Consider the following 26,423-nt stretch of genomic DNA (forward strand, 5'->3'; position numbering starts at 1 on the left):
AGTGCATAATCCGCATCATATTCAAATTTTTGAAATGTCCTGTGGTCAGAATGTACACTGGTAACACAAAGTGTGATGGTAACACTGACTATTACTATTAATTGGTAGCACTGCTGCCTGCTATTCCTACCACTGCAGGCAGTGTGGTCAGTCAAACAGCTTTTCCCATTTTATACCCATCAGTTTATAATCTTTTTTATTAATTTTTGGGATGCAGGTGGCACTGGCAAGGCCAGCACTTATTGTCCATCCCTTAATGCTCTTGAGAAAGTGGTGGTAAGCCACCTACAAAAGAGTGGCTTGATAGGCCATTTCAAAGGGCAGTTAAGAGTCCACCACATTGCTGTAGGTCACGAGTCATATACAGGACATTAATGAACCAGATGGGGTTTATGACAATCCAGTGGTTCCATGATCATTATGAGACTAGTATTTTATTCCTGACTTATCAATTAATTTAAGTTAAATCTCCATGCCATGGTGGGATTTTAACTCATACCTCCAGAGCTTTAGTCCAGGCCTCGGTTAGTCCAGTAACATAACCACAATGCCACAGATTGGCCTGTATTTTAGTCACTGAACTGGGGCCTTCAGGCCACAGGGGAGTAAATATAACATCAGACTAACACCGTGTCCCAACAAAATAAAAGCCGACTGAAAGGAGTACGCAAAGAAACCAATCGACAGTTTATACAAGTCAGTCTTATCTTACCCAGAATGTTCTGCAGGAAGAGGCAGCAATCGCATCCCCCTAGTGGTGGAAAGAGATACGCATTATTTCATAATTGAATCTCTCCACAACATACGGACCTGACAACAAGACACACAGACTTTACGATACTCTTGCTGTGTTCAATCTCTCCTCCCATCCCTTTCCTGAAACTACTGATTCAGAGAACGATTCCACAGATTCCAGATGCCATCTCTCCCCATTTGCCTCACCTTCAGTGACCACTTTTCATGCCTATGTTTATCTAGATTAGTGATTAATAAACATTTTTCTTGTGTTGGCAACACTCTGCAAATCTTAACACAGCACAAAACAGCACCGGTCAACCATTGAGAGGAATGCAGCAATGTTGCAGAAAGCTTATACACACATAAAACAGAAGCTAGTGAACAAAAGAAAAAGTGCAGAACTCTTGATAACCTCGGCTACTCCCTGGGATCTCCTGACAGAGAACTTAAGATCCAGCGGCTCCAGGATGAAAACTTGTGACAAGTTATTAAACTGCAGAGGGCATCACACCAAGACTGAGCCCTACCTTCACCCAGTAGGGGTCACTGGAGAGCGAGCACGAACATTCGTGTGAGGTGCCGTCAGGATCACTCCTGACTTTGAAACCCTCTCCCAACCCTCTGGTGATGTAGTTACACTTTTCAGCAACAGGGCTACAGTTGTATAAAGGATATACTCTCTGAAGTCGCCTAGTAAACCATTCAGTTGTATCAAATCCCTGTCAGCGGTTCAAGGCGGCGGCTCACCATCAGCTTCTCAGAGAAACTAGGGATGGGCAATAAATGCTAGCCTTGCCAGTGCCACTCAAATCCTGAGAATAAATTAATGACAGCAAGCCAGAGTCCTTCCAATTTTCCATGGGATTATCTTGATATTTCCTGGCCTGGCCGATAGTGAGACATGAAGAATAACCTTTATGACAAGATACACCAGTTGCCATGGAACTTTTCCCCAGCCTTCTCAGGAGAGCTGGGGAAAGAATAATTTCAGCTGTTGGAAACCCACTTACCCCACTTGAAGACTCTGTGTCACTGGCTAACGTAACTGGGTGGTCCTCAGTGGGGGCGGCAGCCTGATCCTGACCCTGATCCACCCGGCTCAGCGTCCCATCCTCTGAAACCTGTGATTTCTCTGTCAGTTTATCAATACCTAAACATAAAGTGATGAGAGGCAAGCTCAGTAATAGCCAAAGCGGCAATAGCAGAAGGGGCCGTCCAATACCGACCAACTTGGGGGAGGGAGCACAGTCAAATACTGACCAGTAGACGGGGTGTGGGAGTGGGGAAGGGGAGTGGTAGGGGAGGTCATGGATAGAAACGGGACAGTCCAAGTTGACACGGTCTGAAACTGATCACTTGGGGATAAGGGGAGCAGTATGAAACTGACCAGTCCTGCAGTACAGTCCAATAGTGATCTATCTGGAGAAGGGAGGAGGGAACAGTCTGACAGTCGTGATGAGGCTGGTGTTGCATCGATACTGTACCCGGTGTTGTGGCTGGGCTAGTGTTGAATTGATACCGTACCCAGTGATACAACTGGGCTGGTGTTGCGATTGGGCTGGTGTTGTATCGAGACTGTACCCAGTGTTGCGACTGGGCTGGTGTTGTATCGAGACTGTACCCAGTGTTGCGACTGGGCTGGTGTTGTATTGAGACACTATGCAGTGTTGCAACTGGGCTGGTGCTGTAACTGGACTGGTGTTGTATCGATACTACATGCAGTGTTGCGACTGGGCTGGTGTTGTATCGAGATTGTACCCGGTGTTGCGACTGGGCTGGTGTTGTATTGAGACTGTATGCAGTGTTGCAACTGGATTGGTGTTGTAACTGGACTGGTGTTGTATCGATACTACATGCAGTGTTGCGACTGGGCTGGTGTTGTACAGAGACTGTACACAGTGTTGCAACTAGGCTTATATTGTATCCTGATTGTACCCAGTGCTGTGACTGGACTGGTGTTGTATCGATGCTGTATCTGGTGTTGCAATGAGACTGTACCTGGTGTTGCAATGAGACTGGTCTTCAATGTGCCGGGCTCTGCAGGGGCTGCAGGTCGGGATCCTTCCATGGACATTCCCTCCTGTGAGTTAGTCCGTGAGATGGGCTCAGTCGACTTCTTCTTCTTTTGCAGGGCTTTCTGGATGGCAGCAGGGTCTGTTGGGAGATTGGCCAGTTGGTGGAACACATTGCGTTTCCGAATGATGGCGTAGACCAAGTTTGAATTCCCTGTAAAAAGAACAAGTGGTCTCAGTTGGCACATACACAAATCTAATACAGGGTGGAAATAGCGATCTTATCCTGACACAGCTTTCTTTGTCGTAATTATTTTTAACAGTTATTCCACCTCACTGAGCATCCATAACATTGTCCTGGTCAGATTGTGCATTAAAATATGCACAACATTTGAGACTGGTTTCAGAATACAAATCCCAACACCCACCTGACTTCAGCACTCATCCTCCCAAAAACAATCTGTATTCCATCACACACTCCCAGTGCAGGTAGAGAATGGGTCAGATTCAGAGTAAATCTCCCCCTACACTGTCCCATCAATAAAGCTCCACTTGCACTGTGGAGCAACATTACATCAACCACACAAGATTTCCTCCCACTATGCCGGCATGAATTTATTTTCATTTCCAACAACAATCAGTTTGCTGTGTCTGTGTGTGACAGCCAGTATAGGATTACAGGCCATCTATGCTGTCTCCTTATCCTGCCCCTGTTCATTTGGTTTCCTTTAAGGCCCCTTTTGACAACCAGATTAATTTACAATACAATTTCCAGACAATGACCAGGAGATACTTACCATCAAACTGGTACTGGATAATGTTATTGAAGACCTCAAGGAGGAAGAAGACTAGATGGTGGTTCTGGGATGCTGTGAAGAGGAACCATGTTGTAGAGAAGGCTTCCAGTAGGTGCAGTAGCTTGTTTGCAGCAACCATGGACAAGCTCTTCAGATAGGGGGAAACTGGGATGAGAAACAGAGTGCGCTCAATTAATTCATGCAAACCATTCCATGCCAACCGCTGGTAGCTGTTTGATACAATTTAGTGGCTTGTCAGGCCATTTCAGAGGGCAGTTAAGAGTAAACCATGTTTGGTGTGAGACTGGGGTCACATACAGTCCAAACCAGGTAAGGATGGCAGGTTTCCTTCCCTCAAGAACTTTTGTGAACCAGTTATGTTTTTACAACAATCCGACAGGTTTACGAGCACTTTTACTGACATCAGCCTTTTATTTCCAGGTTTTTAAAAACTGATTACAAATTCTGTTGCCCATGGGTAGATTGAACTTCTTCTCTGGATTATTAGTCCAGTAAAAGCACACTGCTGCACACTGCTGTACCTAAATCATTTTAAACTTTAAACAATCAAATTCACTGCATTCCATCCAAAACAACTGTGTTCCATCCATTCAAGCCAAGACAACATCAATTCAATTGAATTACTCAATTATCATTAATCAATTTCAGCTTTTCTCTCTAGAGAACACTTCCCTCTCATGTATGGACGCCAAACAGTTGTCTTCAAGCAGTGCAGTTCAAATTGAAACACTTTCTTCCCATCTGTCATCTCATGGGGCTGGATTTTCTGGTGGGCTTCTGAACATCACTGTCAGGCTCCAATGGGGGTCAGGATGCCTGAACTGTGTGGGACACATTACTCGGTGTGATTTTCCCTGGAGCCAATGAATGGCCAGGGAGCAGGCTCGCCATCCAATGAAGGATGGTAGGCAGGCTCTCGAAGCTGGAGGGCCAATCAAAGGCCTTCCTTGAGAGCAGCAGCAGAATGCCATGGCGGAAAAGTGAGAGAGCGGGCTCTTCAAAATGAGGTGCCGTATCTCCAACTTCTCGAAAACATAAATTTAAAAAAAGGTCTTTGCAGTCGGGTCACCGCTGTGGATGGGCGGGCAGGAGTCTAAGCTTGCCCGGAGTGCTGGCAAGCTTGGTCTGCTGCCATGGGGCCACCTCCAGGCAGCTAAGCTGCCCACTGCCTCTTTGCTTGGAGGCCAGCTGGAAAATCACAGTCAGCTTCCTTCATTTGGCCTTAAAAAGCCTTTAACTAGCTGCTAACCCCACTGTCACATGAAGGCATGTAATCCTGCCACGTCCCCAACCCGTTTCTGGAAAAATGGCCCCAGGGTGAGATGGAGCTGGAGAACCAGCATGCCGACTGGCATTCAATCTTCAATGCCCTCCCGCCCATCTCCATCCCTGGTGGAGGCTCAAAATGCAATTCAAGGTGGTTAAATGAAGTTTGATTAAATCCTGTCCAACTCAAACCTGCCCTTCCTTCTACAGCCTTCAGGTTTTTTTCAACTCAAGCTTGATGCTACTGCTACTTGCCGTTCTGCTGCTTATTCCTCGACCTCACGGACGTCCTGCATTATTGGCCTTGCCCTTCATTTAAGTTTCTCAATAGTTTAAAGAAAAGCAAAATTGGTCAATTGGAAATTCAGTGCTGGGAATGAAATGTAAGCAATTCAGCAAAAGGCTCTTTGCAGTAAGGGGTAAGATCGAGAAACAACAGGGTTGATCTTGACCTTTTGCGATAGTTTAAAGTGAGCAATAGTGAATCGGTGGTTCCGGTTTTTCATTTCCACTGAAGTAAACAAAAGTGAAAGTCAATGGAAAATTAGGTTTGAACTCATTATCGTCCGTTTTACACAATCGCACAAGGTCCAGATTGAACCCCAATGTGTGCTCAATGTGATAAATGCATCAATCCTGTAACAGGGGGTATTAGTAATCTTTTTTAACTTTAGGAATTTAGTTCCTAGGTCCCTGCTCCACTCTGTACAATTTTAATTAAAAGCTGCCTCAGATGTCATTTATTTTATCCTTGTTATTACTTTCTCCCTCTCAAATGGAACAAACATGAGCTGTTCCAGGCAATGGACAATGTGCAGTGATCAGTAGATTAATGCACCATCCACGAAGTCCAGAGACAGCACATGTTCCTGGTTCAATGTCCAATCTGCAATCAATCAGTTGATCTCAGCTGGGGGCAGCCACTGGCGTGCCACAAGCAGCTTCAGTGTCCATAGTTAGTGAAGGAAAGGAAACAGAACTCAGCTGGAGTCCCTTACTCTGATCAATGGTAATTAAATAATTCAACTAAATTGATGTTGACTGGGTACGGTAGTGTAATGGATATGTAGAATTCAGATATTTTGTGCTACTTTTACTGTTCACTTTATTTCAGGTGGTACGGAACCCCTCAAGCTAGATCTAATTTCCTGGTCTCCAGCTCGATCTGACTCCACTTTCTGTTCAATCAGCACCACCTACTGTACACAAAAACAAAAATACCTGGAAAAACTCAGCAGATCTGGCAGCATCTGTGGAAGGGAGCACAGTTAACGTTTCGAGTCCGCATGACTCTTCAACAGAACTAAGGAAAAATAGAAAAGGGGTGAAATATGAGCTGGTTTAAGGTGGTGGTGGTGGGGGGGGGGGGGGGGGGGGGTGTGTGTGTGTGTGTGTGTGTGTGTGTGTGGTTGGGACAGGTAGAGCTGGACAGAGGGCCAGTGATAGGTGGAGATAACCAAAAGATGTCACAGACAAAAGGACAAAGAGGTGTTGAAGGTGGTGATATTATCCAAAGGAATGTGCTAATTAAGGGTAGAAAGCAGGACAAACAAGGTATAGATAGCCCTAGTGGGGGTGGGGTGGGGTGAAGGAATCGAAAAAGGCTAAAAGGTACTAAAAGGCTACTGTACATTCTGTGAAGCTGTATGTCATCCCAACCTTCCTGATTTATTAAGGGGTAGATTTAATGAATGAGCCAAGCTGAAGGACATAAGCGTTTCCTGGAAATGTGTTATCCAATTTTCCATCTATTCACTTTAATGCAGGGGACAATGTGTGGACAACACTGAACCCTGTGCACCAGCTTCCAAGATGCTACAAAATGGCATATATTTGTAAAATTTTCCCCTACAATTGCAGAATACATTAGGGGCATTTTGTTTCTCTCCAGCTATAACCCAGATCAATAAGTTAAGAGATAGTAAAAGAGAACACGAAGCTTATCAGGTTCAAAGAAAACATCTGCATGTAAGAAAGAACTTGCATTGATATACCGTCTTTAATAACCACAGGATGTCCTAAAGCACTTTACAGCCAATGAAGTACTTTTGAATTGTAATCATTTTTGCAATGTAGGAAACATGCAGCAGTCAATTTGTGCACAGCAAGATTCCACAAACTGCAATATGATAATGACCAGATAATCAGTCTCATTGATGTTGTTTGAGGAGTAAATATTGGTCAGGACACGGGTAAACTCCCTTTTCTTCAAAACAGTGTCATGGGGTCATTTATGTCCACTTGAGTTGGTGGACAAAGCCTCTGTTGAACATCTCATCTAAAAGATGACACCTCTGATGGTGCAGCACTCCCTCAATACTGCACTGTAGTGTCGCTGGATTGGGGATTGAACCCACAGCCTACTGACTCAGAGGAGAGAGTGTTACCATTGAGCTACAGCTGGTAAGATAACAAACATCTACATGCAGATTTCATACAACAATGGGCGACCAACCAAAACCATTAGTGTTCCCTCGAGACGTACCATTAACAACGATCGTCAGCAGACAGTCAAACAGGGGCTGTAGACGCTGGTGGCCACTTGTAATAATCTTGTGAAACACCTGTCACAAAAGAAAGATCAGTTAAAATGCGAGGCAAACATCTCATACAAACAAACTCTCTGCCCCTTCACCCACTGCGACCCGATCTATTCCTCTCTTCATGCACTCCCCCACAAAGGCAAAATCCTCACCATGAAAGTCTTGAACCTCCAAGTTCTCAACCTCTTCCAGTTCCACATTGCATCCCTTCTGCTCCTCCCCCTCTCCCTTGGTTTCATTGTTAGTCACAAACTGTTAGCTGTCGTTCTCCTGCACTCACAAAACCCACTTGCCCCCACCCTTTCCAACTTTCCAACCACATCTACGGTCACCTGTCCTCATCATTCTCATTGCTGTTCAATGGTGGGGGGCGGGTGGGAATGGTGGGACCTGTATCACCTTATCAGGAACAATATTGTGGTAGGGACGTTTTCTCGTGCCTTTGAGGAGGAGAACCTGAGCACTGATTCAGCAGGGAGAGAAATAAGCTGGAAATGGAAAGCATTTAATTATTAATCAAGGATAGAAGGCAGAGCAGGCAGAGGAAAGAAAGTGAGAAAATAAACAAGGGAGCTTGGCAGTGCTAAAAGGTACATATTTAAAAATAAAGAGTCTAGTGTTGACAAAAATTTTTTAAATTAAAATTAAAAAATGTTTAAAAAAAGTTTACAAAATTATGAGTGGCACGGACAAAGTAGATAGTCAGAAGCTTTTTCCCAGGGTGGAAGAGTCAATTACTAGGGGACAGAGATTTAAGATGAGAGGAGAAAACTATAGAGGAGATGTGCGGGGCAAGTGTTTTACGCAGAGGGTAGTGAGTGTCTGGAATTCGCTGCCAGAGGAGGTGGAGGAAGCAGGTACGATAGTGGTGTTTAAGAGGCAGCTTGACAAATACATGAATAGGATGGGAATAGAGGGATACGGACCCCGGAAGTGCAAAATGTTTTAGTTTTAGTTGATCGGCGCAGGCTTGGAGGGCCAAAGGGCCTGTTCCTGTGCTGTACTTTTCTTTGTTCTTTGTTCTAGTGAATAAGGCAGGGACAGAGAGCTGAGGGCACAGGTAGACAGCAGAATGATATTAAAGCTAATACTGAAACATGGCTTAAAGATGGACAGCTCAAAATCCCTGGTTACAGGACATTCAAACAGATAGGGGGATAAAAAGGAGAGGATCACAATATTGGTTAAAGAAACAATCACAGCTGTCTTGAAGGATGTTATTCTAGTAGGGGACTTCAACCTCCCTAATGGTAACTGACATAGAATCACGTTTAATGAACTTGCTGGAGTTTTTGAAGAGGTAACAGAGAGGGTTGATGAGGGCAATGTAGGTGATGTGATGTACACGGACTTCCAAAAGGCACTTAATAGTTCCACACAACAGACTTATGAGCAAAATTATAGCTCATGGAATAAAAGGGACAGCAGTAAATTGTCACTCAGCCAATTCTGTATCAGAGTAGTGGTTAACTGATGTTTTACAGGTTGGAGGAAGTTTTGTCGTGGGGTACCCCAGGTGTCAGTGTTGGGACCCTTGCTTTTCCTGATGTACATTAATGACTGAGACCTTGGTGTACAGGGCACAATTTCAAAGTTTGCTGATGATATGAAACTTGAAAGTATTGTAAATTGTGAAAAGGAAAGTATAGAACTTCAAAAGGTCATATACAAGTTGGTGGAATGGATGGACAGGTGGCAGAAGTTGTTCAATGTAGAGAAATATGAAGTGATTCATTTTGGTAGTAGGAACATGGAGAGACAACGTAAAATAAAGGGCTTAATTCTAAAGGTATTGCAGGAGCAGAAGGACATGGGCGTATATGTGCATAAGTGACAGCGTGGTTAATAAAACATACAATATCCTCGGCTTTATTAATAGGGGCATAGAGTACGAGGGCAAGGAAGTTAGTTGAATTTTTATAAGACATTAGTTTGGTCTCAGCTGGAGTATTGCATCCAGTTCTGGGCAGTGCACTGTGAAAGATGTGAAGGCATTGGAGAGAATGCAGAAAAGATTCACGAGAATGGTTTGGGGTGAGGAACTTCAGTTATGAAGGTAGATTAGAGAAGTTACGACTGTTTTCCTTGGATAAAAGGTTGAGAGATTTGATGGAGGTATTCAAAATCATGAGGGGTCTGGATAGAGTAGATAGGGAGAAACTGTTCCCACTCATGAAAGGATCAAGAATGAGAGGGTACAGATTTAAACTGGTAAAAGCAAAAGCAAAAGCGAGGAAAAGCATTTTCATGCAGCGAGTGGTTAAGGTCTGGAATGCACTGCCTGAGAGTGTGATGGTGGCAGATTCAACTGAAGCATTCAAAAGAGAATTAGACTTATCGAAAAAGAATGTGCAGGGTTACAGGGAGAAGGCGAGGGAATGGCTCTAAGTGAGCTGCTCATTCAGAGAGCCAGTGCAGACACAATGGGCTGAATGGCCTCCTTCTGCACTGTAACAATTGTGTGATTATGTGAAAAAGCCAAGAAGAATATAATAACTGCAGGGTTGAAATTAAAAAGGAAATTAGGAAAGCAAAGAGAAAATATATTGGCAAGTAATATAAAGGAAAACCCAAAGGTGGAAATTCATAAAGAGCAGGAGGATAACTAAGGAAAGGGTAGGGCCTATCAGAGGCCAAAAAGATAACTTGGGTGTGGAGGCGGAAGACATGGGCATGGTTCTTAATGAATATTTTGTCCCTGCCTTCACAAAGAGGGGGATGATGCAGACATCATCGTCAAGGAGGAGAAGGTTGAAATATTGGATAAGATGAACATAGTGAGAGAGGAAATATAAAGGTGTTTAACAGCTTTACAAGCGGATAAATCGCCAGGCACATATGAACTGTATCCCAGCCAGTTAACAATAACAACTTATATCTAGATAGCACCTATAACATAATGAAACATTGCAAGGCACTTCTCAGGAGAAGATTTGTCCTGGTCTGGCAGGGAGAAGAGAACCTGCTGAATAGCCGGGAGGACTTTATCTACAAAGCTACATATCTGCTGAGATTGTGCTGTAACGTATACACATAGCATGGGATTTTCGGATGTGTTAGTTAATGGGAAAAGTACCTTTTCTGTAGTGTATTAGTTGCCAACTACATAATGTTTAGTTGATGCTGATTTTAGTTTTCCTGTTGCAGTAAAAGTCTTAAAACGTGAAATCCTCTTGTGCAATTCTTTCCATCGGTCGCTGGGGTATTTGCATCTCCTTTTAAAAGTTACCGGTCTCTACGGGGGTCGTAACACCAAGTAAATTACAGGCCAGTTAGTCTAACCTTGGTAGTGGGCAAACTACTGGGGAAAAAAAATTGAGGGGCACTATAAACCAGGCCTGTCCAATGTACAGCCTGTGGGCCCGAAGTCCCTCTACGCAGTCCCTGGAGCTAGTTTTCAAAATGCTGGCCAAACAGGTTAAGTTTGAATGGAAGATTCTGCATGGAGCTGCTCCTACAATCACAGGCCGTTTCTCTCCTGCATTTGCTGCTTATAGGCTCACTGGCAGCGAACACCAGCAGCGGTGAATAGAGGCCCAGGGGAGCGCGGAAAGGGGTGTGGAGTTGCTGCAGGGTGTGAGACGGCCCAGAGCAGGGCAAGAGATAGAGTGTGGGGGGTTGAGTGTGTGTGGGGTGGGGTATGGGGGTGGGGAGTGTGCGTGGTGGGTGGGGGGGGGGTGCGAGAGTGTGCGTGGGGGGGGGGGCGAGAGTGTGCGTGGGGGGGGGGTGCGAGAGTGTGCGTGGGGGGGCGAGAGTGTACGTTGGGGGGGGGGGGGGGGGGGAGGGAGAGGGGGTGGGTGGGGCGCAAGAGTGTACACGGGGGGGGTGGGTGTGTGCGTGGGGGGGGCGAGAGTGTGCGTGGGGGGGGGGGGCGAGAGTGTGCGTGGGGGGGGGGGCGAGAGTGTGCGTGGGGGGGGGCGAGAGTGTGCGGGAGGGTGAGTGTGTGCGGGGGGGCGAGAGTGTGCACAGGGGGTGAGAGTGTGCGCACGGGGGGGGGCTGGGAGTGTGCGCGGGGGGGATGGGAGTGTGCACGGGGGGATGGGAGTGTGCGCGGGGGGGATGGGAGTGTGCGCGGGGGGGATGGGTGTGCTCGTGGCGGGGATGGTGACAGTGTGCGTGGGGGGGGTGAGTGCATGCTTGGAGGGCATGTGAGTGTGTGTGGGGGATGAGTGTGGGGGCATGTATGTGAGTGTGGGAGGTGTAAGAGAGTGTGGGGGGGTGTGAGAGAAGAGAGCAAAGGTCTGGAGGGAGTACGTGTGCAGACGCAGAGTATGTCCATAAGTCTGTCTCACTCCCAGTATCTGGGTTCCCCATTCACCCTCAACCACACACACCATCATGCTCTCTCATCCACTCTCACCGTAGGTGAGGGTGATTGAGCGAGCACCCCGAGACTGGGAGTGAGCCAGACACATACGCACATTCACCCTATTATTACTCACTATTTTATGCTCAGCAAGGTGTTTCTTTTCATGCCTCAGTTTTATTTTGCAATTCATGTTTATTGTTGTGCCAAAGTTTATCCTTCCGAAATTTGCTCATCAGCCCCTTGAGTGAGAAAAATTTTGAAATGTGACCCCGACCCCACCATGTGAAAATGTTGGACAAGCCTGCTATAAACTGTTATTTGGAAAGGCACAGGTTAGTCAAAGACAATCAGTGTGGATTTGTTAAGGGAAGGTCATGTCTGATGAACTTAACTGAATTTTTTGGGGGAGGTACCAAGGTAGGCTGATGAGGGCAGCATGTTTGATGTCGTCTACATGGATTTTAGCAAAGCTTTTAACAAGGTCCCAAATGGCAGGTAGATTGGTCAGAAAATTAAAAGCCCAGGAAATCAAGGTGGCAAACTGGATCCAAAACTGGTTCAGTAACAAGAAGTCAACGGGTGGTTGGGTGACTGGAAGGCTGTTTCTGGTTGGGTTCTATAGGGCTCAGTACTCCGTACCCTGCTGTTTGTGGGATATATCAATAAGTTAGATTTAAATGTATGGGGCACGATTAAAAAGTTTGCAGATAAAATGAAAATTGGCAGTGTGCTTGATAGTGAGGAAGAAAGCTGTGGACTGCTGTAGATGTAAGATACCAATTGGTCAGGTGGGCAGAAAGTGGCAAATGGAATTCAATATGGAGGTCTGGCATATGAGGTCATACATTTGCAGAGGGCAAACAAGGCAAGGAATACACAATGAATGGTAGGACACCGAGAAATGTAGAGGAACAGAGGCTCCTTGGAGTGCATGTCCACAGATCCCTGAAGGTGGCTGAACAAGTAGATAAGGTGGTTAAGGCGGCATATATTTTTTATATTAGCAGAGACATAGAAAATGAGACCAGGGGCATTATACCAGAACTGTAGTTAGAATGCTGTGTACAGTTCTGATTACTGCACAATAGGAGGAATGTGATCACGTTGGAGAGGGTACAGAGGAGATTTATGAGAATCAGGATTGCCAGGATTAGAGAACCTTAGCTATGAGGGAAGATTGAACAGGCAGGGGTTGTTTTCTTTGGTGCAGAGGAAGCTGAGGGAAGATTTAATTGAAGTTAATGGAATTAAAAAATTACGGGAGGTGTGAGGGAACCTAGACAGAGTGAATAGAAAGGACCTATTTCCTTTAGCAGAGAAATCAATAACCGGGGGCACAGATTTTGGGAGGGGTTAGAGAGGGAGTTGAGGAGTAATCTTTTCACCTAGAGGGTGGTGGGAGTCTGGAAGCCACTTCCTGGAAGGGTGGTCGAGGCAGAAACCCTCACCGCATTTCAAAAATACTTGAATACATCCTTGAAGTGCTGTAACCCACAGGGCTACAGACCAAGGTGGAAAGAGGGATTTGGCTGGATAGCTCTTTTTTGGTTAGCACAGACATAATGGCCCAAATGGCCTCCTTCTGTGCCATAAATTTCTATGATTGTGTGTGTCCTAGCCAATGTTTATGTTTCAGCTAACAAACAGATTAGTTGATGATAATGACCTTGCTATTTGTGGGACTTTGCTATGTACAAACAGTTTATAGATTTACCTGTGTTACAAGAGCTCGAAGTAACTAACTTCAAAAGTGCTTCATTGACTGTAAAACGCTCTGGACATGATGAGGTTGTGAAAAGTGCTATAGAAATGTTCCCTTCTTTTCACTTCAAGATTTTTAAAAACTGAATTCAAATTCTCAAACTTTCTAGGTGGGATTTAAACTCACATTCTCTGGATTACTAGTCCAGTATCATAACCATTACACCACCACACCTTTGACACATACTATGATAAGAAGGTCAGCGTGTGTTCCAGTGAAGACTGGGATGTCCATAGGCACACGGACTGAGTATGGTTTGTTCAGTCGGACGCCAAAGTTGCGCTCTCCACTGAGAAGCAAGAGGATGAAGACCCCAATGTGCATCAAACCCACTCGAGCTACAAGGCAAAAGGAAAAACAATTGTCACATTTGTGTTATTTTATGTGTTCACCTGTCTTTCTGTCAATTCGATGCCTGCATCCCCCACCAAAGCCTCCACTCCTCGTGAGGGAATGGATCCCCCCCCAACGCCCCAGTGCTTCCTCCATGTGTGAGCATAGGCAGCAGGACATCTGACCACTGCAGGGAACATAGTCAAGCCCAATCCTGCCACACTCTAACACTTTCCAACAGGATCACTGGACAATGATCAGGAGCAGGAACCCTGGTCAACAGCCTCCTTTGGAGCTGCAAAATGAATGGCAATGCTACTCCTGCTGCCCCACTGAGATCAGAACAGAGTAGAGATCAAATCCAGTGCCTTCCTTCCTGTATGCTTCACCCGCTCACTGGGTTGATATTCGGTCATTGATGATGAACTTACTTGAGGTTGTAAACAGATTTGATTTATACAAAATCCACTCTCACAATCACAACAGGTCACCAAAATAGACCCAATACATTCCGTTCAGAGGCGTAGTAACATTCTCATGCCATATTGTACACCCTACACAGACAGACAGAACAACCTAACCTGATACAATGACCTGTCTTCTGTCCCTCAAGTTAACAGATTTGCTGTGTGCTTCCAACATTCCTTGTCTTTGAGATTTAAAGCATTTACGGTTTCCTGTTTTTGTCAGCATCCCTCTCACAGGAAGCAAGTGACTGGCAGGTGAGAAATTTCACGGCTGCAGGCCAATGAATGTTGAATAAGGCATCAGAGAGGCAGAGGAATTGATGACAGGCCAGGCAGCCACATGGTCCCTGGCTCACACTCCCACCTGACACTCCTAAACCTGTAGATCCATCAGTCCTGATCCTTGTGAGACTTCACTCCTTTTTTAATTTATTCTTGGGATGTGAGCATCGCTGGCTAGGCCAACGTTTATTGCCCATCCCTAATTGCCCTTGAGAAGGTGGTGGTGAGTTGTCTTCTTGAACCACTGCAGTCCATGTGATGTAGATGCAACCACAGTGCTGTTAGGATGGGAGTTCCAGGATTTTGACCCAGCGACAGTGAAGGAACGATGATATATTTCCAAGTCAGGATGGTGTGTAGCTTGGAGGGAAACTTGCAGGTGGTGGTGTTCCCATGTATCTGCTGCCCTTGTCCTTCAAGGTGGTAGAAGTCACGGGTTTGGGAGGTGCTTGAGAAGGAGTCTTGGCAAGTTGCTGCAGTGCATCTTCTATATGCTTCACACTTCTGCCACTGTGCATCGGTGGCAGAGGTAGTGAATGTTTATTGCCTGGCACTTTTGTGGCATGAATGTTACTTGCCACTTATCAGCCCAAGCCTGAATGCTGTCCAGGTCTTGCTGAATGCAGGCATGGACTTCTATATCGAGGAATTACAAATGGGACTGAGCACCATGCAATCACCAGCGAACATCCACACTTCTGATCTTATGATGGAGGGAGCTGATGAAGCAGCTGAAAATGGTTGGGCCTAGGACACTACCCTGAGGAACTCCTGCAGCCATGTCCTTGGCCTGAGACGATTGCCCAACAACAACCACAATCATCTTCCCTTGCACTAGGTATAACTCCAGCCTGTGAAAAGTTTTCCTCTCGATTCCCATTGACTTTAATATTATTAGGGCTCCTTGATTTCACACTCGCCCCATCTCTGGAATTCAGTTTTATTGCTCATGTTTGGATCAAAACTGTAGCGAGGTCTGGAACAGAGTGGCCCTGGCCCAACTCAAACTGAACTTCGGTTAGCGAGGTATTGCTGTGTAAGTGCCACTTGATAGCACTGTCGGCAGCCTGTTCCATTATCTTGAATTTTGTGAGGTTGATGAGGTGATAATTGGCTGGATTGGATTTAACCTGCTTTATGTGGGCAGGGCATACCTGGGCAATTTTCCACTTTGTCAGGTAGGTAGGTACTAGCGTGGTAACTGTACTGGAACAGCTTGGCTTGAGTCGCAGCTAGTTCTAGAGCATGTCTTCAGTACTACAGCTTGGATATTGTCAGGTCTCATAGCCTTTTTTATATTTAGTGTGCTCAGCCATTTCTTGATACCACAAGTAGTGAATCTTGACCCTGGCGATCCTGAAACCTAACAAACTTGAACCAGCACTCTCACCTGAGATAGTAGGTTCTGGGTTCAAGTCTCACTCTGGGACCTGAGCATAAAAGTCCTGACTGACAATCCAGTGCAGTATTGAGGAGTGCTGCACTACCATCTTTCAAATAAGATGTTAAACCATAATTTATCTGCCCTCTTGGGTGGATGTTAATGATCCCATGGTACTATTTCGAAAAAGATCAGGAGAGTTATCCCCGGTGAGCTGGCCAATATTTATCCCTCAATCAACATCACAAAGACAGATCATCTGGTCAGTATCACATTGCTGTTGGTGGGAGCTTGCTGTGCGCAAACTGACTGTTGCATTTCTGCCATTATAACAGTGATTACGCTTCAAAAGTACTTTGTGGTTATAAAATGCTTTGAGATGTCTGGTGGTCGTGAAAAGCACTATATAAATGCAAGACTTTCTTTGCTCATGACTACCAGTTGTCTGCTCCCTGTTCCTCCACTGGCTGCTCCAGTTCCTGCCCTTTGACCTTCCACTGACTGCTTAAATCCCTTCTCCCTGTTCTATCACCGGTTGCTCCAGTTGCTGCTCTGCTCCTTCAGTCTCACATCATTATCATCAGGTACTGGATATTTAAAGCGCACTCTATGAAGTGGGCTGTTTTTTTGCAAATCTAAACATGTCTGTTGTTTCTTTTCACAGTATTGCTGGGCCATTGACACACAATGTGCAGCAAGAACTGGTCAGACCTGTTCCACAATCAACGTTTACTTGCCGCAGAATTTGGTCTTCAATTACCACAGAATTCTTGGAGCACTGACTCATCCAAACCAGTGCCTGTGACTGTGGTCGAAACGCAAAATACTGCAGCTGCTGCACATCTGAAATAAAAACAAAAAATGCAGGAAATACTCAGTAGGTCAGGCAACATCTGTGGAGACAGAAACAGAGGGGTAAATTGTACAGCCCCCCAATGGCACATCTGAAGGCTGGGCAGACGTAAAATAAAGTTATCAGCCCGCCACATTCCTGCTCACCGCCCGACCTGTCCCAAATATTACAGGTGGTGCTGGGTATGTGTCAGGCAACCTGCCTGCTTTTAGGCCTATTGAGGCCCTTAATTGGACAATTAACTGCCACTAAAGGGCCTCATTCCACCTCTGCCGTAATTTTTCGGTCTGCAGGGGAAAAGTGGGGTCACGGTGTACAGCCCTGCAGCTTTCACTGCATGTGATGTTAGCAGGCAGGAAGTGGGAGGGGGGTACCTCCTTTGTAGGGTGTCCTGTCTGCCCATCAGGGGCACCACTCCCCAGGATGGTACCACCCACTTTGTCCCTCCTGATGGTCCCTCTAACCCTCCCCAACAACCCCTTGCTGGTGTCTCCCAGCCATACCCATCCAGAATCACAGGGCTTACCTGAAGTCCGGGAGACATCTTCACTTCTTCCTTGGAACTGCTTGTAGTCCCAGCAGTGGCCACCACTGTCATCTGGTGCTGCTGGGACTAGAGAGCTCTGGCCAATCAGGCCGGCTGATCTCTAGGGTAGGACTTCCTGTCCCTGAGGAGCGGAAGTCCCACTCTGTACTAATTAAGCCCACCCACCGCCATGCTCTCAAACCTGCCAGCATATTATTGCTGCCAGGTTTTACATTGGCAAGGTGCCCACCAATATTTAGGTCGGGTGGGGGGTGCAGGGGCAGATAATCCATCACCACCGCCCCACTACACCACTCTGCTAAAATCCACCCCAGAGTTAACATTTCATCTAATGAAAGATCATCAGCCTGAAACGTTCTGTTTCTCCACAGATGATGCCAAGCTTGGTGACTATTTGCTACATTTTCAGTTTTTGCACTTATGATTGTAATGTTGCATTAGGCAAATTTTGGCAGCAGCCTCATTTCAACATTATAGATTCTATCAAAACCTAAGTTGTCTCTGGAGAGAGAATATTGAACTTTATAACAATGCAGCACAGTACTGGTGGATACAGGTCCATCACTGTATAACACGGGTACAGTACTGGTGGATACAGGTCCATCACTGTATAACACGGGTACAGTACTGGTGGATACAGGTCCATCACTGTATAACACGGGTACAGTACTGGTGGATACAGGTCCATCACTGTGTAACACGGGTACAGTACTGGTGGATACAGGTCCATCACTGTATAACACGGGTACAGTACTGGTGGATACAGGTCTGTCACTACATAATACAGGTACAATACTGGTGGATACAGGTCCATCACTGTATAACACGGGTACAGTACTGGTGGATACAGGTCCATCACTGTATAACACGGGTACAGTACTGGTGGATACAGGTCCATCACTGTATAACACGGGTACAGTACTGGTGGATACAGGTCTGTCATTGAATAACAATGGGATATAGCATTGGTAGGTACAGGTCTGTCACTGTCTAACACGGGTACAGTACTGGCAGGTACAGGTCTGTCACTGTATAACAGTGGGTACAGTACTGGCAGGTACAGGTCTGTCACTGTATAACACGGGTACAGTGCTGGTGGCTAGAGTTCTGTTATTGTATAACAATGGGATACAGCATTGTGAGAACAACAAGAAACAAAATAAAAGTATGGCATAAAACCAGCTTCTACAGTGTGCATGTTCTGGTGATGTATCGGAGCTGATACATTAGTTCCTATACAAGGGTCACGGAGTTAAGTGTCAAACAAAACTGTGTCTGTCCTTTACTCTATGTGCAACAGGCTGTGGTCATTGCCTTGGATTGTTCCTTCCGCCCTTAACTCTTTGCCATTTACTCTCAGCACCTTTCTCATCTCTCCCTGCTTCAGTGATCTTACAATGGTCACTGCTGCTCCAAACCTCCATTTCTTGATCTTCTAAAGATTGATGTACCCCTCTGCGAACACAATCCCACCTCCATCACTGCAATCAAGACTCCCATCACCGTCTGCTCCATATGTCGATGCCCCCAAGCTCTTAATGCCACATGATGCTGGTGTGCTGCTTCCTAGCTCCAACACCAAGATAAAGCTTGCAGATTTCTGAGCCCAGATTTGGCACAATTGCAGCTGGCAGTGCACCAGCATGGAACCCGTGCCAATCAGTGTAATGTCAGGCCACATGCCACCCTCAACCCAGATTGTTCAAATCCAAGCTTGGTGTTCAATAACATGACTTTTAAAAAATTCATGGGAATATGGACATCCTGGCAAAGTGCTTTTGAAAGGGTATTAGTGAGCATTTCCGAGGGCAGTTAGGGGTTTGGAGTCATCTGGTAAAATCCCCAGCTGCCATGATAGGAGTTGAACTCAGGCCTCTGGATCATTAGTCCAGTAATAATCACTATGCTACTGTACCCCAATATGACTTATACACGAATAAACAAAATTAACAGTCGGGAAAAGACGAGCTAGTCTAGCAAGCCTGCACCATACTCGTGATGGCTGGAGTATCATAACTAAACACTTCCTTCCTCCCTCCCTCCTACCCCCACACAATCTTCTGTGAGACTTCCAGATACACTTCTTCATTTTTTACCGTACCCTCGTTGTCAGCCTTGACCTTTTACCTCAGCTACTCAATGGGTTAATGAAAGTAATCAAGTTATGTAGGTGCAGAGTCTGGGTCAGAGGATAGCTTACACTGGTCTGCTCTGGCGTCATTCAGATAATACAGGATGGGCACCAGGATATCCAGAACATCACTGCTCTTCAGCGCATAGAAGAGAAATTTCTAGAAACGAAAAAGTCAGGAAGTAATTGAATGTGTAGTCAAAGAACTTTCTTAAGCAAGAGAACAGCATTTGGCCCCTTCCCACAATCAAAGAAGAGCACAGTGCAGGAGGGGGACAGTCAGGACATTAAGTCTGTACCAAATCTTTTGAAGTTCAATCCCAGTGAGCCCCACATCCCTGCCCTGTCGTCATTTCCGAACATTTTTTCTCATTCAACTGTTCATCCAAATTTTTTTGAAGGCTACTATTGAATCTGTATCACTGCCTTATCAGGTAGTGCATTCCAAATCCTAACCATGTGTTGCAGTGTCACTAAAGTATAATAGTTCTCATAATATTACTGTAATTTATTGTAAAAGTAGGTTAATAGTGGGGCTTGGATAGTTTGTGTGCGTGTGGTGGGAGGAGGGGGTGATTTAATTGAATTGGAGACGGTTGGTCTGGAGTCTTTGAATCATCAAAAGGAGCTAGGTTTGAAATGCTAAATACGTAAACATGGCTGAAGTCTTAGAACGTAAGGTGAGGAGAATTTGCATTTTTAGATAAATCAGGGCAGGTTGAATTTCAAAGAGATGGTAGGATGTTTACACCTAGCCAGAGGAGCTAGGCCAAGCAGTGTGTTTATTTTTCCCAAAGGTAACTGACAATATTAGCACCGTGAAAAGATTTATATTATGAGAAAGGTAACATTCCAAAGACATACGAGAACAACGGAATTTACATTAAAAGGGAGAAACATGTATAAAGGAGAATGAAGTTATGTGTTAGGGAAAGCATTGTAAAATCCAAAAGAAGTGTGAGAAGTCTCCAATATTTGTGCATTAAGTCTGCTGTCTACAGAAGCCAAAGCTGCAAAAAGCCACTTTGAATTCTACTGTCCAGGGTATTGGGTTGACTTGCCTGGATCTGTTTAAAATCTCTTCATTATATCTCTCTCAACCCTTCACGATTTTATCAAATCTCTGCTCAAAGGAGAACAACCCCAGCTTCTCCAGTCTATCCACACATTAAACCCTCATACTCTAATAAATCGCTCCAGTATCCTCTTCATAGCATTCATGTCCTTCCTCAAGTGTGGTTCTGGAATTGAACCCAATGCTTCAGCTGGGGCTGAACTGGTGTTTTATACAGGGCTCAGCATAACTTCCTAGCTTTTGTACTCTATGCCTTTAGTTACAAAGTATACAGGATTCTGGCATTTATGAATTGCTTTTTTAACATGTCCTGCCACATTCAAAGATTTGTGTAAATGTACCCCCCAGGTCTCCTGTGGTGAACGGTAGTCCAACTCAGGGGCATGATTTTATGCAGCGCCATTTTCCAGCCTTGTCACCATAAGAATGTAAGAAATAGGAGCAGGAGTAGGCCATTCGGCTCCTCAAACCTGCCCCGCCATTCAATAAGATCACGGCTGATCTGCCCCAAGCCTCAACTCCCCGATATTTCAAAAATCTACCTCCGCTTTAAATACTTTCAGTGATCTAGCCTCCACAACTCCCTGGGATAGAGAATTCCAGTCATTCACTACCCTCTGAGAGAAGAAATTCTTTTGCATCTCAGTTTTAAATGAGTGTCCCCTTATTCTTAACCAGGCCCTTGAAAATTGCTCTTCATGTAATTCCCAATACCTACAGTAAGTCCTCACTTAAAGTTGTGATTGCGTTCCTGAAAATTGTGACTTTATGAGAGACAATTTTATGTGAATCAAGGGTTCTCAGAGGAATCAATGTTAAAGCCAGAGCTGGGTTCCTTTGGAAATTTCTCGCCCAGAAAAACTAATGAACAAATTGAAATACTGTACCCAATATGTGCAGCACTGTGCATTCCCAGCTGAAACACCTTGCAAAATAAAATTACTCATTGAATATAACAGCAATACTATACACACTGAAATTAGATAACACTAAATCACCCAAACGATCCCCGAGTAGCAAAGCTTCTGTGTCTCACACACACAACTCCTGAAACTCAGCTCAACTTTTTGCTTGTTTTCCTTTCCCACCTTGCCCCTCCCCCCTCACCTTTCCCACCCTGCCCCTCCCCCTCGCCTTTCCCACCCTGCCCCTCCCCCCTCGCCTTTCCCACCCTGCCCCTCCCCCTCGCCTTTCCCACCCTGCCCCTCCCCCCTCGCCTTTCACACCCTGCCCCTCCCCCCTCGCCTTTCACACCCTGCGCCTTTCCCAACCTGCCCCTCCCCCTCCCCCTCGCCTTTCCCACCCTGCACCTCCCCCCCTCGCCTTTCCCACACTGCCCCTCCCCCCTCGCCTTTCCCACCCTGCGCCTTTCCCACCCTGCCCCTCCCCCCTCGCCTTTCCCACCCTGCCCCTCCCCCCTCGCCTTTCCCACCCTGCCCCTCCCCCCTCGCCTTTCCCACCCTGCCCCTCCCCCCCTTGCCTTTCCCACCCTGCCCCTCCCCCCCTCGCCTTTCCCACGCTGCCCCTCCCCCTCGCCTTTCCCGCACTGCCCCTCCCCCCTCGCCTTTCCCGCACTGCCCCTCCCCCCTCGCCTTTCCCGCACTGCCCCTCCCCCTCGCCTTTCCCACACTGCCCCTCCCCCTCGCCTTTCCTGCACTGCCCCTCCCCCCTCGCCTTTCCTGCACTGCCCCTCCCCCTCGCCTTTCCTGCACTGCCCCTCCCCCTCGCCTTTCCCGCACTGCCCCTCCCCCCTCGCCTTTCCCGCACTGCCCCTCCCCCCTCGCCTTTCCCGCACTGCCCCTCCCCCCTCGCCTTTCCCGCACTGCCCCTCCCCCCTCGCCTTTCCCGCACTGCCCCTCCCCCCTTGCCTTTCCCGCACTGCCCCTCCCCCCTTGCCTTTCCCACACTGCCCCTCCCCCCTTGCCTTTCCCACACTGCCCCTCCCCCCTTGCCTTTCCCACACTGCCCCTCCCCCCTTGCCTTTCCCACACTGCCCCTCCCCCCTCGCCTTTCCCACACTGCCCCTCCCCCCCTCGCCTTTCCCGCACTGCCCCTCCCCCCCTCGCCTTTCCCACACTGCCCCTCCCCCCCTCGCCTTTCCCACACTGCCCCTCCCCCTCTCGCCTTTGCCACCCTGGCCCTCCCCCACTCGCCTTTCCCAACCTGCCATTCTCCTTTCCCATTCTGTCTCTCTCTCTCTTGCCCTGGTCACTCTCTCTCTCCCCATTGTCATTCGCTCACTACCCCGTGTTCTCATTCACTTATTCTCTCCCTCCACCATTCTCATTCACTCGCCCCAGTTCTCTCACTCTCCCCTGTTCTCACTCACTCTCTCTCTCCCCTGTTCTCGCTTGCACTCTCTCTCCCGTTCTCACTCACTCTCTCGCCTGTTCTCTCACTCTCTCTCTCCTCTGTTCTCACTCGCACTCTCTCTCCCCTTTCTCACTCGCACTCTCTCTCCCCTTTCTCACTCGCACTCTCTCTCCCCTTCCTCACTCGCACTCTCTCTCCCCTTTCTCACTCGCACTCTCTCTCCCCTTTCTCACTCGCACTCTCTCTCCCCTTTCTCACTCGCACTCTCTCTCCCCTTTCTCACTCGCACTCTCTCTCCCCTTTCTCACTCGCACTCTCTCTCCCCTTTCTCACTCGCACTCTCTCTCCCCTTTCTCACTCGCACTCTCTCTCCCCTTTCTCACTCGCACTCTCTCTCCCCTTTCTCACTCGCACTCTCTCTCCCCTTTCTCACTCGCACTCTCTTTCGCCTTTCTCACTCGCACTCCCTCTCCCCTTCCTCACTCACTCACCCCCTCCTTTCTCACTCACTCTCCCTCTCCTTTCTCACTCACACACTCTCTCCTTTCTTGCTCACTCCCTCTCACACTCGCTCTCTCCCCATTCTCTCCCCTTTTCGACCCTGTCTCTTTATCCTTTTCCTTTCCCACCCTGTTGCTCTCTCCCTCTGTCTCCATTCCCACCCTCTCACTCTCCTTTCCCACCTTGTCTCTCTCCTTTCCCACCCCGTCCCTCTCCATCTCTCTCCTTTCCCACCACGTCCCTCTCTCTCCTTTCCCACCACGTCCCCCTCTCTCTCCTTTCCATCCCTGTCCCTCTCTCTCCTTTCCCAACCTGTCCCTCTCTCTTTCTCCTTTCCCACCCCGTCTCTCTCACTCTCTCTCCATTCCCACCCTGTGTCTCTCTCTCTCCTTTCCCACCTTGTGTCTCCACCTCTCTCCTTTCCCACCCTGTGTCTCTCCCTGTCTCCTTTCCCATCCTGTGTCCCTCCCTCTCTTTTCCCACCAGGTGTCTCTCCTTCTCTCCTTTCCCACCCTGTGTCTGTCTCTCCCGCTCTCTCTTCTCCCACCGTATCTCTCTCTCCCTTCTTTCCCAACCTGTGACTCACTCTCTGCCTCCTTTCCCACTGTGTCTCTCTATCCTTTGCCACCCTCTCTCCCTCCCTCTCTCTCTCCCTTCCCACCCAGTCTGTCTCGCTCCTTTCCCACCCTGTGTCTCTCCCTCTCTCCTTTCCCACCGTGTGTCTCTCCCTCTCTCTCTCCTTTCCCACCGTGTCTCTCCCACCCTCCTTTCCCACCGTCTCTCTCTCACTCTCCTTTCCTACCCTGTGGCTCTCTCTCTCTCCCCTTTCCCACTGTGTCTCTCTCTCTCTTGTCCCCCACCGTGTCTCTCTCTCTCTCTCTCCTTTCCCACCCTGTCTCGCTGTCTCTCCTTTCCCACTGTCTCTCTCTCTCCTTTCCTACCCCATCTCTCTCTTCTTTCCCACCCCATCTCTCTCTTCTTTCCCACCCCATCTCTCTCTTCTTTCCCACCCCATCTCTCTCTTCTTTCCCACCCCATCTCTCTCTCTCCTTTCCCAACCTGTGTGTGTCTCTCTCTCTCTCTCCTTTCCCACCCTGTCTCTCTCTTTTCCCACCCTCTTTCCCTCCCCCTCTCTCCTTTCCCACTGTCTCTCTCCCTCTCTCCTTTCCCACCCTGTCTCTCTCTCTCCTTTCCCGCCCTGTCTCTCTCTTTCTCTCTCCTTTCCTGCCGTCTCTCTCTCTATCTACTTTCCCACCCTCTCTCTCTCTATCTACTTTCCCACCCTGTCTCTCTCTCTCTATCTATTTTCCCACCCTGTCTCTCTCTCCTTTCCCACCCCGACTCTCTCTCTCCTTTCCCACCCCGTCTCTCTCTCTCCTTTCCCACCCTGTCTCTCTCTCTCCGTTTCCACCCTGCCTCCTGCTCCTTTCCACCGTGTCTCTTTCTCTCTCCCGCTGTTTTTCACTCCTTCTCTCTCACCTTTCCCTCCGTGTCTGTCTGTCTCTCTCTCTTTCTCTCTCCATTCCTACCCTGTGTCTCTCTATCTCTTTTCCGACCCTGTCTGTCTCTCCTTTCTCACCCTGTGTGTCTCTCTCCTTTCCCACCCTGTGTGTGTCTCTCTCTCCTTTCCCACCGTGTCTCTCTCTCTCCTTTCCCACCGTGTCTCTCTCTCTCCTTTCCCACCCTGTGTGTGTGTCTCTCTCGCTCTCTCCTTTCCCACCGTGTGTGTGTCTCTCTCTCCTTTCCCACCCTGTGTCTCTCTCTCTCTTTTCCTACCCTGTGTGTGTCTCTCATTCTCATTCCCTACCCTGTCTGTCTCTCTCTCTCTCCTTTCCCACCATGTCTGTCTCTCTCTCTCCGTTTCCACCATGTCTCCTGCTCCTTTCCCACCGTGTCTCTTTCTCTCTCCCACCGTTTTTCGCTCCCGCTCTCTCGCCTTTCCCTCATTGTCTGTCTGTCTGTCTCTCTCTCTTTCTCTCTCCATTCCTACCCGGTGTCTCTCTATCTCTTTTCCCACCCTGTCTGTCTCTCTCTCCTTTCCCACCCTGTGTCTCTCTCTCTCTTTTCCTACCCTGTGTGTGTCTCTCATTCTCATTCCCTACCCTGTCTGTCTCTCTCTCTCCTTTCCCACCCTGTCTGTCTCTCTCTCTCCGTTTCCACCATGTCTCCTGCTCCTTTCCCACCGTGTCTCTTTCTCTCTCCCACCGTTTTTCGCTCCCGCTCTCTCGCCTTTCCCTCATTGTCTGTCTGTCTGTCTCTCTCTCTCTCTCTCTTTCTCTCTCCATTCCTACCCGGTGTCTCTCTATCTCTTTTCCCACCCTGTCTGTCTCTCTCTCCTTTCCCACCCTGTGTCTCTTTCTCTCTCTCCTTTCCCACTGTGTGTCTCTCTCTCTCTCTCCTTTCCTACCCTGTGTGTGTGTCTCTCTCTCCTTTCCCACTGTGTGTGTCTCTCTCTCTCCTTTCCCACCCTGTGTGTGTGACTCTCTCTCCTTTCCCACCCTGTGTGTGTCTCTCTCTCCTTTCCTACCCTGTGTGTGTCTCTCTCTCTCTCCTTTCCTACCCTGTGTGTGTCTCTCTCTCTCTCCTTTCCTACCCTGTGTGTGTCTCTCTCTCTCCTTTCCCACCCTGTGTGTGTCTCTCAATCCTTCCCCACCGTGTCTCTCTCTCGCTCCTTTCCAACCCTCTCTCTCTCTCACTCTCATCTTACCCACCGTGTGTCTCTCCCTCCTTTCCTAACCGATGTCTCTCTCTCTCTCCTTTGTGTGTGTGTCTCTCTCTCTCCTATCCCACTGTGTGTGCGCCTCTCTCTCCTTTGCCACCCTGTGTGTCTCTCTCCTTTCCCACCCTGTGCCATTCCCTCTCCTTTCCCACACTGTGTCTCTCTCTCGCTCTCTCCTTTCCCACCCTGTGTGTCTCTCTCTCCTTTCCCACCCTGTGTGTCTCTCTCTCTCTCTCCTTTCACACCCTGTGTCACTCTCTCTCCTTTCTCACACTGTGTCTCTCTCTCTCTCCTTTCCCACCTTGTGCCATTCCCTCTCCTTTCCCACCCTGTCTCTCTCTCTCTCTCTCTCTCTCTCTATCTCCTTTCCCAC

The 26,423-nt window shown here is 47.6% G+C and overlaps 1 protein-coding gene across 2 annotated transcripts in view; it reads right to left on the reverse strand.

The window, feature by feature from the left end:
* Nucleotides 1-26,423, reverse strand: part of LOC144699683 (protein HID1) — a 108,564-nt gene that overhangs the window by 17,021 nt on the left and 65,120 nt on the right. For both annotated transcript variants that reach the window (XM_078570821.1, XM_078570822.1), the window contains exons 10-16: nucleotides 19,512-19,602; nucleotides 13,635-13,786; nucleotides 7,320-7,398; nucleotides 3,548-3,712; nucleotides 2,737-2,964; nucleotides 1,749-1,888; nucleotides 713-751 (exon numbers count right to left, since the gene is read on the reverse strand). In XM_078570821.1, the coding sequence (XP_078426947.1) occupies nucleotides 713-751; nucleotides 1,749-1,888; nucleotides 2,737-2,964; nucleotides 3,548-3,712; nucleotides 7,320-7,398; nucleotides 13,635-13,786; nucleotides 19,512-19,602 (894 nt within the window). The remainder of the gene's footprint in view (nucleotides 1-712; nucleotides 752-1,748; nucleotides 1,889-2,736; nucleotides 2,965-3,547; nucleotides 3,713-7,319; nucleotides 7,399-13,634; nucleotides 13,787-19,511; nucleotides 19,603-26,423) is intronic.

The sequence above is a fragment of the Cetorhinus maximus genome, chromosome 24 (assembly GCF_964194155.1).
Source record: "Cetorhinus maximus chromosome 24, sCetMax3.hap1.1, whole genome shotgun sequence".
NCBI lineage: Eukaryota > Metazoa > Chordata > Chondrichthyes > Lamniformes > Cetorhinidae > Cetorhinus > Cetorhinus maximus.